The sequence below is a fragment of the Oryzias melastigma genome, linkage group LG13 (assembly GCF_002922805.2).
Source record: "Oryzias melastigma strain HK-1 linkage group LG13, ASM292280v2, whole genome shotgun sequence".
NCBI lineage: Eukaryota > Metazoa > Chordata > Actinopteri > Beloniformes > Adrianichthyidae > Oryzias > Oryzias melastigma.
The window spans coordinates 28978820-28996673 of record NC_050524.1 but is presented as its reverse complement, the minus strand read 5'-3'; the positions used below and the strand labels follow the sequence as shown (position 1 = coordinate 28996673).

Here is a 17854-nt window from a genome sequence, read left to right as displayed (position 1 = left end):
ACTGAAGGACTGTAGGACGTAACATACTAATAAATAAAACCCTACATTATAATGTTTGCTAATGTGTTTACAAAAAACTTGTTATTGAATCTTATTAAAAAGTGTTTCCAAAAATGTATTTTATGGAATAAAAGTGTTTGATGGAGTCAAACAATTTCTGTTACTCTGTGGTGAAGTTTGAGTCCTCAGTGTCGCGTTTGCCCGTTCTCCAAGGACTCAAAATTGTTTCTATGGGCACCCCAATCTACTAAATGTACATGACAACATAAAAAGTTACCACAACTTGAGGGAGACTGGAGATTTTCCTCATAGTGACCTCGATTGAAAACTGAAGGAAGACTTTGGGGAAACCGATGTTCTTCAAACTGACCTAATTTCTCTGATCCGTCCACCTTAACTGGGCGTAAAACTTTCTGACTGCAGGAATATGTGATAAAAGCTCTGCTTTTGAGCAGAGAACGTTCTGTTCCATGCAGCTGCGTGCGGACGAGTCCGCCCACAAACCAGCCCGACGCAACTTGAAAATTTAAACAGTTGATGGAATATAACAAGGCTGGATGGGGCCACGCTGGCTTGTTTTTCATCTTTCCCGCATGCTTCTGCTTACCCTCAATTTCCCATCCCCCCACTACCCAAGCCCCCTGCACTCCCCACGACCCCCCAGGATCTGTGGGGCTCTACCAATGGGAGCGTTTCAGCGGTATTCCTTCCTAGAGACAAGAACCTCGAGGTCTGGTGTAATCCTTCTCTCTGCCTGTCATGGTGCTTAACACCGACCACGTGCTCAATGCCAAATCATTCCACCTCGCCGAGTTACCAACTCGGTAAAGTGCACGATTGGCGTGTTTTCATGCCCTGGATGTCTCTGCCAGATCATTTAGACAAATATTTTTTCTTGTTGATTTGAATGCGTTGCAAATATGTAATTTCAACCAAACCAAATCTTTGAGCACATGTTTTAGTTATTTCTTTTACTGTACGGAAAAAGTCTTTTTTTTTTTGTTTGTTTTCTCACCATAATAAACCAAGTTAGCATCTTGTCAGGATGAGTGTCACACATCATCTTTGTAACCAGATTATAAAACACTCAAATTTTTATTTATCTGCAAATCTCAGTAAAATTGCATAATTGACTAATTTCACCAAACACTGTTAGTAGTTTAAATCTAAGGTCAGTGATGTGATTGTTTATGGCAGTGTGGTTGCTGGGCAGCTTTGGAGCGCCCCTGTTGCACCACACGACACCCCCATAGCCGACCCATTGGCGAAGCACCCATGTTGACCCCGTCACTGTCTACACAGGTGACTCAGAGGTGATTCAGATGAGCAACAACATGTTCTACAACAAAAAGGAGGTTACAGAGGGAATGTTGGTGGACAAGACAAGTAAAAAAATGACCAACCTTTGTTCTATGATAAACGGGCCAAAAAAAATCTGTTATGTGTCAGAGAAAAATAGGCCACTGGATGTGGTGCAGCATGTGGCGTCTTCAGCCACTCATCGTTACACTCCTGTGAGACAAATTTTAGAGATAAACTAAAAAAACAGGGCTTGTTGGACTCCTTTCATTGTGTTGAGAAAATAAATGTTGCTCCAGAATTAAGGAATTAAATCAAATTGAGAAAAATATAAACACAGCTCGGTCCTTCATGTGTGAAATTTTCATGTTCTAACTGTACATTTGCAGATTATTTGGGGGCATTTCACCTTCCTATCCCAGTCCAAAAATCAGTAAAATGTGTAATTGGTATATTTAAATATCCCTGTAGGGACATGTGTACAGTAATCATCTCTGTATCACTGTGATCAATAATCAATAAATCATCTCCATCAATGATTCAGATATGGAGGCACTCCCAATAGTGGTACTAAACTGCCCTCTTGTGGCAGAAAAAAGATAAATTACTGCACTTTTACTGAACCTTTAAAAAAAACTTTTCAGTTTGTCTGAAAGTAGTGGAAAGGAAGGCAGTGCATTTTTTTTTTGTCAAGTTTTTAAACGTTACAATTCTTAAAATAGAGACTGGAGGTAGAGGGTGTAGTACAACAGGGTATTTGGGCCATTTAAAAAAGTTAAATTACTACTTTAAATCTTGTAAATTTTCGAAAAAAAGAACGGGTGAATTTAAGAGATTGAAAGTTGTAAACTTTTAATCTTGTAATATTACTTTTTGTCTTTTGGTGGTCCTGATACTGTCATATGAGATATGGCCCACCAAAAAAATACAAGATTAAGTCATACTTATGACTTTCTTGTAAATTTACTAGATTTAAAGTCATAAATTTCTTTCCTTGCATTTTCTTTGTTTCATTTTTATTTAATGTTCCTCCCAAAAGTGTTTAGTATGCAAGTAAGCAATTCTCAGAATTGTTAAGTCATGCAGCTTTTATTTCACACTTTAAAAATTAATTCATTAAAAGATGTACAAGTTTCAAAGTTGAAGACAATAAAATGGAATGAGAGTTTTCAGGAAGTTTAATCTTTAGTCACAGCAGGATCTGAGCATGTGCACACGTTCCCCTTCAAACCAAAACATCAGTCCAGAAGCTGTGCTCATTCCCATGACTGTTTTCATGGCTAGGCACCTGTGGGGAAAAATAAAAAAAGGTTCAACTGCAGTCCATTACTTATGTCCATTTGATCTCAAACCCCTGTACTGAGATCGAATCTTACCAGGTGATGTCTGGGGTGTGCTTCCAACATAAACAGGCCTGGATCTACTGGGCACTGAACCTTCATTTAACTCATGATTAGCCATCATTGGTCAGATCTGAAAATACATAGGAGATCAGTGAGTGAGACCTTGTCTGAACCTGCCGAGTCTGCAATTGGCTGCTGCTGGTCTCAGTGCGCTGCGAGTAAACATCAGCAAAGATCAGGAGAACCGAAAACTGCATCATCACAGACCAGTCGGACAGAAGAAACCCCAAGCAAGCTGAAGCAGCACATAAAGCACATTTATAGCGGCCCCTGCTGTTTGCCCGCTTCATTCAGCATGTCCAGGTTCACTGCTGAACCAACAACAGCAGTTCTACTCACCGCAACAAGACACGCCTTCTGCGATATCAGACAACCCCAAAACAGGGGACAGTCTGAGCGGATGTCGAGCCATTGCAGGGCTGTAACGGCCTTTCAGACCATGTTTAGTCGTTGGGAGACAACTCCATGTTCACCCCAATGCAAACCTGCAGAATACATAGAAAAATTAGGGGTGTTGCATTGGCTTAAGCTGCATTTAATATGACCTGATATGCAGGCTCAGTGCACTGTGAAAGAGCTTCATGGACAATCAGAGACTCTAGTCTAGTGAATCATCAGAGCAGCATTTCAATATTTATGGTACATTATTGAAAAGACCATCATTAAAACTTACCCTAAGAGAGCAAAACCACCCATACTCTTTTTGTGCAGATCCTGGAACACAAGAAAATCCTACTGTTAGAGGCATCATGACTGTTCAGTGTCATTTAATCCAGAAAGAAAAGCCAGCTACAATTTTATTTTGAAAAACGAGTCTTAAAAATGCACTTCCTGTAGTTAAAGCAGGGCGGACTACTAACTAGAGGGCGCACGCACACAACGTACTCTTGCATAAACTGAAGAGTAAAAAAAAATGACTCTGCTTCGTAATAAAAACAAATGTGTAAAATAAACCGTTTCGGTGCTGGTTGGACATTCTTTAAACGACTAAGAGGCGCTCACCTTCCATTTGTTGGCACTCCAACAAGCCTCGTGCAGCTTCATCGCTTCGCCACGTGCTGATCCGCTCAGGACCCTGTACGTGTGGTTAACAACGACAGTGCAACCTAGGAGACCTTTTGAATCACACAAAACTGGACCGGCCTCACTCTGTAACCCGCTCTAGTTTTCAAACACGTGCTATCTACGCCTCAGTCCCACCAAAAAAATAACGAGCCACTTCGACTAGAGTTAAGCCTGGAAAGACTGGAAATGAGGCTTCTCACTGCTTATATAGTGGGTCCGTTGTTCTTTAGGTGACCACCATATTGCCTGACTTTAATAAAAAAAAAAAAAGGCCATCGGTTTGTACGCTTAAATTGGACTTTATATCTTATTATATCGTAGCAAAGGTGTTTAAAATATTAAAAGATGAGCAGTAATCTAGCTGAATGTTGACTATTAAAACTAAAGCTTTATAGTATTTGATCCAGTCCAATACTTAATTTTTAGATTTCTTTTGTAATTAGCCTCCAAAGACTAAACAAATTAATGTTAATGAACGCCTTTCTTTATAAGATAAAGTTTTTTCGTCATCAAAGTTGTGCTTCGTAAGATAGTCCTACATGAAATCTCCTGATTAATGTACAGAGTTAAAGGTATAGAACTGTGAATCTCTGTTTTGCCACTTGACATTCTGCCTAACGATTCTGCTTACAACACTTTGAACATTTTTCCAGAAACTAAACATTCACTGTAATTTTTAGCAAAGGTTCGCTTCCAATCCTCTTCATGTTGTAAATTAAAACATTACCTGCATGGGAAAAAAATCTCAGTTTTGAGTCTTTTTATTAACGTTCTTCTTTCTGTGTTTGACAGCACAGCAAATAAAAAAGGATGTGTAGAGACTAAATTTTATAACGTTTGTAGCTAGGCAGCAAAGCCAAGTGGCCCCCAAATGGTTTAAAAGTGGGCAGAAAATGTGGGCCCCAGTTGGGTTTGTCCACAGTTTCTGTGGTGGCCCCACCTGTGTTTTCCCACATTTTCTTAAGTGGACACTCAGTGGGTTGGCTCGCTATGCTAGCCAGCCGCCTGGTGGACAGCGTAGCGTTCAAGCTCAATACAGAGGAGCTCAATACAGTAGAGCTCGCTAGCTTGCTATAGAGGAGCTTGCTAGCATACTGCAGTGGAGCTCACTAGCGTGTTACAGTGGAGCTGGCTAGTATGCTACAATGGAGCTAGCTAGTATGCTAAAGTGGAGCTCGCTAGCATGCTACAATGGAACTCGCTTGCTTGTTACAGTGGAGCTTGCTAGTATGCTACAGTGGACCTCGCTAGCTTTCTGCAGAAGAGCTCATTAGCTTGCTGCATAGTAGCTTGCTAGCATGATACAGATGAACTTGCTAGCATGCTGCAGTGGAGCTTGCTAGCTCGCTTCAGCAGAGCTTGCTAGCACGCTACACTGTCCACTGGGGGCTAGGCTAGCATAGCGAGCTAACCCATCGGGTCCCTACTTAAGTCAATGTGGGCAAACACAGGTGTGGCCAGAACCAGCAGACAAACCAGATCGGGGCCCACATTTTCTGCCCACTTTTAAACCACTTTGCTGGGTGGATATAGTCTGTTTGTTTTTTTTCCACTATCCCACCTCTTTTACTTATTAATTTATCTTGAATACTCAGAGAATCTGATTAGATGGAGGATTATCTGTGGCAATCTCTAAAGACCCAGTTGACAAAAACTATGAATTTGGTGTTTTCAACATCTCCTTTAGCATTTTTCTAATAATGAAAGAAGTTCCCTGCTCCGTTCCATTATGGTGCATTGTGGACCACTACATCCATGTACATGTAGAAAATGATGAAAAAATGAAGACGTACATGATGTACATCTTCATTTTCTTTTCCGAGCTGGTATCTAGCTCAAAACTATACAGCTGGATAGCTTCAATATTGCTTGCCATTTTTGTTGTACCAGTAAAGTTAGATTGGTGTTGTGAGGGGCATTATGCTAGCTGGGGAGAATGTTAACAAATGGATGATGGGAAATGAGTGAAAGCTTACTCCACGAAACAGTCCAGCCTACACTTCAGAGGTGAATTTCCAATAAACTACTGCCACTCTCCAGAAACTAATGACCTAGAAAACAACACAAGTTTATTGATTTTAGCTAGGTATGATTATGATTAAACAATCACTGGGAATGCTTTGAAAATAGCACAAAAGATGATTAAGTTAAAAGGTAAAGTTCATTGGTAAACAAAAAGAATAAGTACTTCCATAAATTATGAGGAAAGCTGAATATTAAAACAAACTGTGTGACAACAGCTTTTGCGATTAAAATGTAAAAAGAGGAAATATTTTTTTCTGTTTCCTCTTTTCCTTTGTAGACTATATTTAGCAGATGACTTCACTCAATAAAACTGCTGACTCTGTACAGTAACCCTCAGAAGTACAAATACAAATGCTTACTTATATATTTTATTGCATAATCTGTTCAATCTGGTTATGGCAATTAAAACTTTGTTGTCAATTTTTATATCTTGTTTTTAATATTTTCAAAATAAAATCCTAAATTAGTGTTATGGAAGTTTTTATTTATTTTCATACATGAATAAAACAGAAATACATAAAGGCATGAACTCCAGTAAGTTAAGTAAAACTAATGCAGTAAAATTACATAAAATGAAGACAATTGAAGGCTGTGTTTGAAATGTGCGAACGTTTTGAAACCAGTCCCGTTAATATTTATTACCTAACAGCGAACATACTCTGCTTTGTGACAGTTAAGAGCTCCAAATCTCAAGCCCCGCCCCCAGATAACGTCTCCTCCGGACGCCAGGTTCGATATTTCTTGACATTCGAGCAGCGCGAGCCGCTTCTTTTTCCGTCTCCGTGCTGAGGGTTCTTGGCTCATATCTGGCAACCCGCGCGGATCTCACTGTGCTGACGTCAGTGAGGTCAGCCAAACGCAAGGAGGAAAAATGGCGACCGCCTTCGACAGATACAACTTGTAAGTTCTTGTGGTTCTGGTCCTCGTGCTTCTGCGGGTTTTCCGCGGGTCTTTGTTTAGTCTGACCGGCGGTGCCGCCGAGTGACAGCCGTTTGGCACGCGCCGCTCCTCCGGTGTTCACGCGCCGCGGCGGGCGATGACATGACGCTTCAAGTTCTCTGACAGGCTCAGAGGGTATGCGGAACCAGACCCGCTCCGGGTCAAACGGAGATGCTACAGCCCAGTGAGCGGTTCGGTTTCAACCACTTAGTGGTGTTTAATACTCGAACTGGTGCTGGTTCGAAGCTTGAAGTTGGCAGTTTATGGACGGTATCTTAACTGGATCTCTGCGCGTTATTACGCAGAGAAGCCACCCTGTTTCCACGGAGCCACCGCACCCGTTGCTGGAGGGTGTGTGCGGGATTGCAGGGGGTTCAGGTGCGGGTTGGGTCTTGACCAGGTGAACTGGTTTGTCTGTTCGCTTCACCTGGTTGGTGTGCTGCTCCTTTGCCTCTCTGCTGCTTCCTTTAGAGGTCGCCACAGAGAATCGTCCGCTTCTATCTGACCCTATCACCTGCACCATCAATCTCCTTCCACCAGTTCTGCCTTATTTCCTTTCATTCTCGCTGACACTTGTCACTCCTCACCTGGTCCGAGTCCAGATTATAAAAACCAACAATGGAGCTGCTGTGTTTGCGAAGCAGCTGACCTGGCAGTCACCTCCCCCTTCCTCCTCCTCCTCCTTCCATGAGGTTTACAGTAGAGTTTCTCAAACTGGTCCACAGACCCCTGATCCCTGAGGAGGTCAAGCGGCTGCACAGGAAGTGCTCAGGCCTTCTGGTTTTCCCTGCATGGATGAACAAAGAAGTGCTTCGCTGACTTTGCGTTTGCAGATCTATGAGTTACGTCTTCTCTCGCGTCGCAGAGAGACACGACCGAGACATGAGCATGAACATGTTCATTCCAGTTAGTTGCTGACTCAGGCTTTTACACTGCACGTTTAAGCCTGCATCCTCTGATGACATTAAGTGTTTTTATTTTCCCTGACTTCTTACAGACACACGACTCCTGAGAAGTTCTTCATCGAGGCCTGCGATGAAGGGGTGGATGCCGTGCTGGCCATCGATAGGGTGTCCAACGAGATGACACTAACAGGTAGGAAGTCCGAACCAGGGAAGGCCCACATAAGACTCCATAGAATAAAAAAAAAGAGATAATCTTTGCAGAAATGTCTGCAGCCTGAGTTTCTGTATCAGCAGATACAGCAATCTAGCAGCTGTTGGCACTTTTGCTTTAAGCAGTTTAGCCCCATCAATCAGCAACCGCTCCAACATCCGGATCGTTCTTGCTTTCTGCTGCACCTTCGTCACCATCTCTCCAGATGATGGACGCCGCTCTGTCACAACCAACGTCTGGACCAAGAGTCTGCAACCTTCAACACCTAAAGAGCCATTCCAGGCACAAAGTTTCACCTCATCCTTTAGAAATATAAGGCACTAATTGTCATGATATTGCATTAATTTATATTATTACATATATAAAAATAAGGGAAAAATAGGCATCCAAAATATGAAACAGTTAAAAACTTTTAAATGAGGTGCTCACAATTTTACTTTCAAAATAAGACACTGTCAAATAGTATTTTATAAATGCGGAAAATGTAATTGTGATGCATCTCAGTCAGAAATTTGTAATTTCTAGCGAACTAAAATGAAATCAGAGCTAATTAAATGAGTAGTGTATTTTTTTGCCCATAAAGTGCACTTAAAATTATGGAATTTGTTCAAAAATAAAAAAATATGACCACTTAGTTTGACTGGTTATACATCCTGTCATTCAACTGTATATGAATGAGTTGGATGAAGCTTAGTTTTTTTTTTGCCTTTGTACTTAGCTTTTAATTTATGGTTGATTTTCAAAATGATTATTTATCTTTAACCAGGGAGCCACATGTTGCTCCGGAACCTCAGGTTGCAGAACTCTGGTCTGGACGAAGGTTCAGCTCAGCAGATGAGATAAAAATTAGCTTAAATCTGTTTATCTGTATATTTTAGATTTCTCCTGTGGGGTGGGTCATTTGGAGTATAATTGAAGTTTTCTTGAATTTATTTAAATGTAGCATGTTTTACATGTTGCTGCTATAAGCACGTTTATGTCGTCGGATTAGTCTTCTGCTGTGTTGTTGATAAGCTGCAGGAAATAGAGTCCTGCAAATGTGCAGATCTCCTTTCTTTCTCTGTTTCCTGTCGGATCTCTCCCGTCTGCTCTTCTTTCTCCCTAACTAAAAGGAGATGGGAGGAATTTTATCAGAGAATTCAGGCACAGCCCGGGGCTACTTAACCATGTTTATCAGGCCCAACTCGTCTGGCAATAGTCGTTTCTTACCAAAGCTTCAATAATTGCAGGAGTTTCTAAACTTAAGTTTTCCTCCTGAAGCGCTCTAGAAGAAGCCAACCTCGGCTAGCTTCGGAAGAATATTCCAGTTTGGTTTCCTCGTCACCCAGAGAACAGAAACCCTTTCCCAATGTTGCAAAAATAGACCTTTCCTCCCTGATCTTCAACCTCACTAATTTTTGGGCAAACAATGAAAAAATCTTGATAGCTTTGAGACTTATAAATGACTTAAGCGTGAAATAAGCTTTCCAACTTCAAAAAGCAGCTCCACCTGTGTCCTGTTCCCACAGGTAAGGCGAACCTCCCTCCAACGGCGGTCACCAAACCCATCTTCGGCATCATGGGAACCATCCGGCTGGTCGCAGGTACTTAAGGACACTTGGGTTCTGTACAGACTAGTGCTGCCACAAACTAGGGTTTTTATAGTCGACTAATCACCGATTATTTTTTTTCCGATTAGTCGACTAATCTGGTCATGCTCAAACTGGATCTAGACCTCATGTCTTAGCCATAAATAGCTTTAAAGTAGCTAGAAAATAAGTTATATAACGTTACCTGCAATAATGCTAAAAATGAATGCTTTAAGCTGAATTTGGCCATTGAAGATGCTAGTGCTGATCGCTAAAAATGCTGAAAGTGATAGCTAAAAATGGTAAAGGTGATAGTATTAGTTAAATGCCAAATTAGCTTAAAAAAAACAGAAAAAGCCTACATTAGCCAAAACAGCTAGCATGCAGTTGAAATAGTAGCTATACTCCAAAACAGCCTAAAAATATCCTAATTTAGCCACTAGAAAATATCCTAATTTAGCCAGCTAGCTTGCAGCTGAAATATTAGCTAAATGACAAATTTCCCCGAAAAACTGAAAAAAGCCTAAATTTGCCAAAACAGTTAGCATGCAGCTGAAATATTAGCTAAATGCCAAATTAGCCTTGAAAACTGAAAAAATCCTACATTAGCCAAAACGGCTAGCATGTAGCTGAAATATTAGCTAAACTCCAAAACAGCCTAAAAATGTCTTAAATTAGCCAACCAGTTAGCATGCAGCTGAAATATTAGCTAAATGCCAAATTAGCCTTGAAAACTAAAAAAATAATATCATATATTAGCCAAAACAGCTAGCATGTAGCTGAAATATTAGCTATACTCCAAAACAGCCTAAAAAATTCTAATTTAGCCACAACAGCTAGCTTGCAGCTGGAATATTAGCTAAATGACAAATTTCCTTGAAAAACTGAAAAAAAGCCTAAATTTGCCAAAACAGTTAGCATGGAGCTGAAATATTATTCAAACTCCAGAATACCCCAAAAAGATGAAAAAATCCTACATTAGCCAAAATAGCTAGCATGTGACTGAAATATTAGCTAAACTCCAAAACAGCCCAAAAAAATCCCAAATTACCCACAACAGCTAGCATGCAGCTGAAATATTAGCTGAACTCCAAAATAGCCTAAAAACCTTAATAAATACCAAAATAGTCCAAAAAGCTAACAGAATGGCATTATAACTTTAAACTTTACTACACTCCGACTCCATATAACATGAAGTAACGACTAATCAAAATTAAATTAGTCGTCGACTATTTCAATAGTCGATTAATTGCCGATTCGTCAACTAATCGTGGCAGCTCTAACCTGCAAACATTGTTCTGACTGAGGCCATTCGCCGCACAGGGATGTACCTGATCGTGATCACCAGGAAGAAAAAAGTGGGCGAGATCCTTGGCCACGCCGTGTGGAAGGTCGTCGACTTTGATATGATCTCCTACAAGAAAAGCGTGCTCCACCTCTCGGAGACGCAGGTGAGAGTGGCTGCTTCTCTTAAACCTTCATCTGACATGCTCCTCTCCTGCGTCATGTTGGTTCCTGCACAGCAGTCCTCTGTAAAATAGATGTCAAAGTAAAAGCCTCAAATTCAAGAAAAGTATGTTAGAGACTTTAAGTTTACTTAAAACTGGGATGTGTTTGTGTGCTTACAGTCTCAGGAGAACAAGACCTTTCTGGCCATGATCAACAACGTTCTGACCACAGACGGCTTCTACTTCTGCACCGACTTCGACCTGACGCACACGCTGCAGCGACTGGCCAACACCAGCCCCGACTTCCAGGAGATGAGTCTGCTGGAGAGGGTGAAGCTTCCTGATTACGACTTTACTCTCCCAAACACATCAGGGGGGCTTTGAGTCTGGGTGTTTATGGTCAGAAACCTGGCGAGAAGATGGATGTATTCCTATATTTTTGTGCAACACTGGAAGGTGTATCGGGTCGTTTCCAGAAGGTTGTTCTGCAAAAGTTGAGTCTCCCTCCGGCGAACACATGACGTTTTAGGTCCAATGTCACACCTTCAAGGTTTTTTTCGTCTGCTCCTGATTCACAACGATTTGAACAATTCATTGCTAGTTATCTGGTGTGGATCCAGCTGATCCAGCCAGATTTTCACAAACAACTACTTCATTTAAAACTGCTTTAAAAGCTGCTGTCAGTTTGTTCGGTCCACAGAAGAAACAGCTTCTCATTTTTAGAAATGTGTGCTTCTCTGAAGGTTCTGAGCTCCTGGTATCTGTACATGACAGCTGTGTGTTTGTGTGCTTTTCAGGCGGATCAGAGGTTTGTGTGGAACGGGAATCTCCTCAGAGAACTTGCTGGACAGCCTGAGGTAACCCTACTTTCTCTTCTCCTCTTCATCCCCTCTCCGTGTTTGTTTTTGACCAGCTGTGTTGTCCATCACAGCTCCACAGGTTTGCCCTACCTGTCGTCCATGGATGTATCCTTTTTTTTAGCTTCCTGCCTCAGTTTTGAACCCACAGCTCTTACACTCAAACCCACCTGAGACCCGACCGTAAGTAAGCTTTTCTTTGACCCCGATGGTGCAGTCATCATCTTGAAGCCGTGTCGCATCAACGGGAAGATCTTTGAGTGGATCCTCATATCCAGGAGAAGCTGTTTCCGCGCGGGTGTCAGATATTACGTCAGAGGTAAGTGTGTAATACTCTCTCTGTTCTGTTGTTCTACTCCGCGCTGACTCGGCTCGCTCTGTCTACAGGCATCGACTCCGAGGGCCACGCAGCTAACTTTGTGGAAACTGAGCAGATCGTGTTGTACGAGGGAGCTAAAGCTTCGTTTGTGCAGGTCAGGTCCATTCTGGGTCTGTTACGGGTTCTGGACCATTTTTGTGGTTCTTTTTGAGGCTGAGATCACAGAGCTGCTGTAAAGCTGTACCTCCTTGTGTGTGCTCCTCAGACTCGAGGCTCCATGCCGTTTTATTGGAGTCAGAGGCCCAACCTGAAGTACAAACCCAAACCCATCATCAGTAAAACCATCAACCACGTAAGAGCAAATACTCTGTGTGTGTTTGTGTGTTTTGTTTTTAGTTTGTGTGAGTTTCCTTCTATTTTATTTGTGAGTTTTACATGTTTTTATGTATTTGTGTACATACTTTTTTTTTTGTGGTTAATAGTTTGTGTACATGTGCATGTTTGTAAATGTGTGTTTTTCTGTGTGCATGTTTTTGTGTCCGTTTGTGTGCACACACAGGTGTATGGGTTTGGGAAGACTTGCATGTTTTATTGTTTATTGTATATGTGTTTTTGTGCACGTTGGCGCAATTTTTTGTGAATTTGTGTCCATATACACAGAGATGTGTGAATGTGTGTGGAGTTTGTACACATGTATGTGTTATTTTTGTGCATATTTGTGTGTGTTTGTGGGTTTGTGCACATGTATGTGTTATTTTTTGTGCATGCACACAAGTGTGTGGTGTTTGGGCACAGGTAGGTTTTTTTGTGCATGTTTGTGTGTTAGTGCATGCATACAGATGTGCGAGTGTTTCCGGTTTTGTGCGCACGTATGTGTGTTTTGTTGTGCGTGTGTTTGTGTGCATGCACACAAGTGTGAGTGTTTGTGGGTACATGTTTGTTTTGTTTTCTTGTTCATATTTTTGTGCAGTCACTTCTGCGTTTGTGTTACACCTGCTGGTTTGTGACTTTTGTGTGCGTTCTTGACACCTACGGTTTGTGAAATCTGCACAGATGGATGGATTCCAGAGGCACTTTGACTCTCAGCTCCTGATTTACGGGAAGCAGACCGTCCTGAACCTGGTGAGATGAGTTCTGCCCTGCAGCTCAGAGATTTCAGGCGTGCGGCGAGGATCCGCCTCACCACTCTACTGCTTCTGCTTCCAGGTGAACCAGAAGGGCTCAGAGAAGCCACTGGAAGAGGCTTTCGACAAGATGGTGGCTGACTTGTGCAGCGGCTTGATCAAGTGAGTGAGTGCGAGTGAAGGGCGCATGCACGCTGGCCCAGAGGCTGACTCCGCCTCCTCTGTCCTCAGCTACATAGCCTTCGACTTCCATAAAGAGTGCAGCCACATGAGATGGGACCGCCTTCAGATCCTGGTGGACGCCGTGGCAGAGACGCAGGAGGAGTATAGGTGAGTGCAGACATCTTCCCCGTCCTCCCCTCAGCGTGAGGAGGCGCTGACACCTCCCTCTGTGTGCAGCTACTTCATGGTGAACTCGGACGGGAAGGAAATGAGCCACCAAAGCGGAGTCTTTCGCAGCAACTGCATGGACTGTTTGGACCGAACTAATGTCATCCAGAGCCTGCTGGCCAGACGCTCGCTGCAGTCGCAGCTTCAGGTATCCACGACTGAAACTGCAACATTAGTTATTCTATTAGGTTGCAGCAATTTTTTTGCTTGAATGAACCATGCTTATGCTGGTCCACAGAGGTTGGGCATCCTGAACGTGGGGCAACGCATCGAGGAGCAAGCCGAGTTCGAGAAGACCTACAAAAACGGTAAAGGCGCCGCTCCAGCTGCCCCTGTCCGTTGTGCGATCAGTAAAAGTGTCGCTCCTGAGTTGTGTTCATGTTCTTTGTGTGTGCTTTCTAACCAGCATGGGCTGACAATGCCAATGCATGTGCTGTACAGTATGCAGGAACTGGAGCCTTAAAAACAGACTTCACCAGGTACAGTGATGTGACCGACCACACACTAACACGCAGTGTTGTTCTCTTTGTACACACACCTTTCATCAGACGTGGTCTGTGTGAACACAAATAAAGTCATCTGTCCATTCCTGTATTTCAAAGGTGGAGAATATTCCACGGAAAACCGCTGATCCGACTTGTTCAAGTCTATTTATTAATAGAATAAAGGACTAATTCCCAACTGGGGTTGTTTTTAAGGTGGGATATGGAGAAGGCAGGACATCTTTAAGCCAAAAAAGCAAAACTTTCCTAATCCAGGTCAATATTTTGAGACTTATTAGTGTGCAGTTGAGCCACAGTAGGAAAATTGGACCCATCAATGACTTTGATTTTTATACTTTTATATTTTGTTACAGGAATTCTTTTATACCTTGTTATTAAGAAATTAATAAATGCATTGATACATTAACCCACATGGAGGTCCAGACCCGTTAAAACCAGTTAGTGGATCCTTCTACAACCTAATCAGTACTTTTCCACTGAAAACCAAAGCTGTAAATGATCTTGTTGGCAGGAACAGGGCCAGGGACATTGACCACTCAAACCTTAGATTTTGTAAAGATGACCTTATAAGGTGTTGAGGCCTTTGAGGGGTTCGTTCTCTCCTGACAAATGCTGGCCTGAAGCCACACACGGCCCACCTGGGGGGATTCATTTGTGGAGTCCATTTTACAGGCCTTTGTCTTTGCATGACGGAGATTCAGAGTACTCTGTGCAACTCTGATCCAACTTTTTATGAAAAGGACTAAAATTCAATTGAGTTTTGTGGTCAACTTTATCCCTCGTCTACAAACAGGCTAAAGGTTAGCAGGAGCTTCCTCACACAGGACAGGAGTGTGACGGAAGTTTTGCATGTGAAGCAAACTGCTTTTTCTGATACAAAAAAAGACACTTTACATAATCCCAAAAAATAACAAGTAGTATAATTATTTTCCATTTTTCAGCCTTTTGTCCGTGTTTATGGTTCCCCTGTTTCAGCTTAAGCCTTTTCATTATTTGAAATCTTTTTTTTTTGCATTACAGAGTGTCATGTTTGCCTCTAAACACTCGGGCCAACAGTATTCTAAGTACAAGAGTTCTGTTGAGACCATTGGGGTCATTTCTGTACCCTCTTTCTCCAAGAAAATGGCAGATATCTTTAGGTTTTGGCAGTGGATACCGTCTCTGAGGATGCTCAGTATAACTGCATTGCTGTTCTGTATCGTACGAACAGATGACTTTGGGGTCCAGTTGTAGGGCTGAACTACAGGAATGAGAAAGATTAAAAAACGGAAAAAGAATTATTAATCCTCAATATTGTGTTCTAATGTGGTCAATGGATTGTTATGATAACGCCTGGTTTGATCGGCCGCTGCTCCCTCCCTCAGGACAGGAAAGCGGACCAGGTGGGGGCTGCTGATGGACGGCTGGAACTCCATGATTCGCTACTACAAGAACAACTTTTCTGACGGGTTCAGACAGGTACCTGCTTTGAAAGGTTCTGCTACTGTAGAGGTCCCGATAGACTGAGAAGATTATGAGAGCTTCTGCTCCAGAATGGTCAGACTATTCTGATTCTTTATTAGGAAGCACCACAGGTTGTAGATTTGAGGATTGTCCACCCTAATTGAAACTTACCTGAATGTTGGAAGGGTTGAATGATTTTTTTTTATCTTGAGCAGAGGTTATAATGGCCATATTTAGCCAAAAAATGTATAATAAAGAAGGAAAAACGTATACAAGTCGCAGTTTGGGGAAAAAATTATATAACAAATGGTGCTGCCACAAACGATTATTTTAATAGTCGACTAATCACTGATTATTTTTTCAGATTAGTCAACTGATTGGGTCATGAGAAAACTGGATGTAAAGCACACATCTAAACCAACATTAGCTTTAAACTAACTAAAAACTAGATGTATAACATTACCTGCAATAATGCTAGTGTGAATGCTGTAAGCGGAATATGCTGAAATTGATAGCTAAAAGCGCTGAAGCTAAAATCACTAAAGCTAAAAGTTGAAAACGCTAAAGCTGATAGCCAGCTAAAATATTAAAGGCTAATTTAGAATTAAAAATTTTGAAAAAATCCTAATTTATCCAAAACAGCTGGGGTGGTTCTGAAATATTAGCTAAACTCCAAAATAGCCTAAATAAACTGAAGAAAATCCTAAACTTGCCAAAACAGTTAGCATGTAGCTGAAATATTAGCTAAACTCCAAAATAGCCTAAAGAAACTGAAAAAAACTAAATTAGCCAAAACATATAGCATGTAGCTGAAATATTAGCTAAACTCAAAAATATCCTAAAAAACTGAAAGAGCCTAAATTAGCCAAAACAGCTAGCACGTAGCTGAAAGATTAGCTAAACTCCAAAATAGCCTAAAGAAACTGAAAAAAACTAAATTAGCCAAAACAGTTAGCATGTAGCTGAAAGATTAGCTAAACTTCAAAATAGCCAAAAAGAATCTTAATAAATGCCAAAATACTCCAAAAAAACTAGCATAAAACATTATAATTTTCCACTTTACTACACTCAGACAATATAAAGTAATGAATAATCAGCTAAATCTGACCAGTAAAACTGGAAATTGTTCTTAAACTGTTGACATTCGGAAACCACGGTTTGTTTTCAAGCAATTTTTCAGCACAACAGTCCAGCTTTACCCGTGCTCCTCTGTGCTTCAGGACTCCATCGACCTGTTCCTGGGGAACTTCTCGGTGGATGACTCGGATGGAGCCACACCTCTGCGGGTGCAGAAGGACTGGAAGTTCCTGACTGTGAGTAGATCAGGAGCTCCACCGCTGGCTGCCGCAGAAGCTCGTGTTTGTGTCCTCTGACTCTCTCTTCTGTTTGCAGCTGCCCATCGTCATGGTGGTTGCATTCTCCATGTGCATCATTAGTCTTCTAATGGCGGGTAAGCCGTGATTATTATATGAAAAGTGGACATTCAGTAGATTTTAAAGGAGAAAAGCGGCGCAACTGAAATTACATTGATCGCATTAACATCTGAAATCTATGAAAGATTTTGTGTTTAGGCTCAGGTGTTAATCTATCTCGTGAATTCCCCCCTACAACATCCATCGACGACTGTTCATCCGTGCAGGTGATACGTGGACGGAGACCCTGGCCTACGTGACCTTCTGGGGGGCCGCCAGCGCCATCACCGCCACCATCATCCTGTTCAACGGCCAGGACTTTGTGGACGCGCCGAAGCTGGTTCACAAAGAGAAGATGGACTGATTGTTCGCGCCGGTGTGTGCGTGCGAACATGTGTGAACGTGCGTGCTGCCTCTGGATTACCCTACAGACTGATCTTCCATCATCCTGTCTCTCCTCTGGCACCTTTTCGTTGCTCTAGGTTTTCTGTTTACACTAAAAATAATTCCTGTACGATTACAGTTTATTTACTGTCGGTTGGGCTTCTTCTGTCGTCTCTTTTACACCCCTTTGGTTATGTTGTTACCCCTGAGAGGTCACTTCAGCACACTGGCCTTGAACATATTAAACGGTTTATGGACCTAATCATGTGGCTCTTCTGTATAAAGTTAAAGACTATATTGTTTTTTTCTTTAAAAGTTACTTCTGCCTAGTAGATTATGGAAAATAGTATTATGAAATGTACCTATTTTCCTTAAAATACAATCTTGGTTATTAAAAAAGCAGTTTTAAACTACTAAAGAGCAGCATTTTGATCAACTTTTATTTTGAAAAAAAGTTTTTGTTTGACTCCTTTTTACAATCACTGCTTTCAATGTGACAGGGAGAGCATATTTACAAAACTGCCGTAACTTCCTGTGATTATTTTGGGCCTTTTATTTT

At 41.7% G+C, this 17854-nt stretch overlaps 1 protein-coding gene and 1 long non-coding RNA gene across 3 annotated transcripts; one reads left to right on the top strand and one right to left on the bottom strand.

The window, feature by feature from the left end:
- Nucleotides 1–2369: 2369 nt before the first annotated feature.
- On the bottom strand, nucleotides 2370–4015 carry LOC112162904. The gene is made up of 5 exons (XR_002922185.2): nucleotides 3705–4015; nucleotides 3376–3416; nucleotides 3042–3187; nucleotides 2676–2772; nucleotides 2370–2587 (listed from the first exon to the last, which is right to left on the bottom strand). It is a non-coding gene; the product is annotated as an uncharacterized LOC112162904 (long non-coding RNA).
- A 2503-nt stretch (nucleotides 4016–6518) lies between these two features.
- LOC112162901 (phosphatidylinositol-3-phosphatase SAC1-A) lies at nucleotides 6519–17557 on the top strand. Of its 2 annotated transcripts, none has more exons than XM_024298879.2 (20): nucleotides 6519–6692; nucleotides 7729–7826; nucleotides 9356–9430; nucleotides 10739–10866; nucleotides 11044–11193; nucleotides 11661–11720; nucleotides 11795–11828; nucleotides 11938–12039; nucleotides 12108–12193; nucleotides 12305–12391; nucleotides 13093–13161; nucleotides 13246–13325; nucleotides 13395–13493; nucleotides 13563–13701; nucleotides 13792–13861; nucleotides 13960–14032; nucleotides 15421–15514; nucleotides 16720–16812; nucleotides 16892–16949; nucleotides 17139–17557. In XM_024298879.2, the coding sequence occupies exons 1-20, from the start codon at nucleotides 6664–6666 to the stop codon at nucleotides 17273–17275; spliced, it is 1761 nt and encodes a 586-aa protein (XP_024154647.1). In that variant the 5' UTR covers nucleotides 6519–6663; the 3' UTR covers nucleotides 17276–17557. The 2 variants fall into 2 exon arrangements, with proteins under 2 accessions (XP_024154647.1, XP_024154658.1); XM_024298890.2 differs by lacking the exon at nucleotides 6519–6692 and adding an exon at nucleotides 6759–6866.
- Nucleotides 17558–17854: the final 297 nt, after the last annotated feature.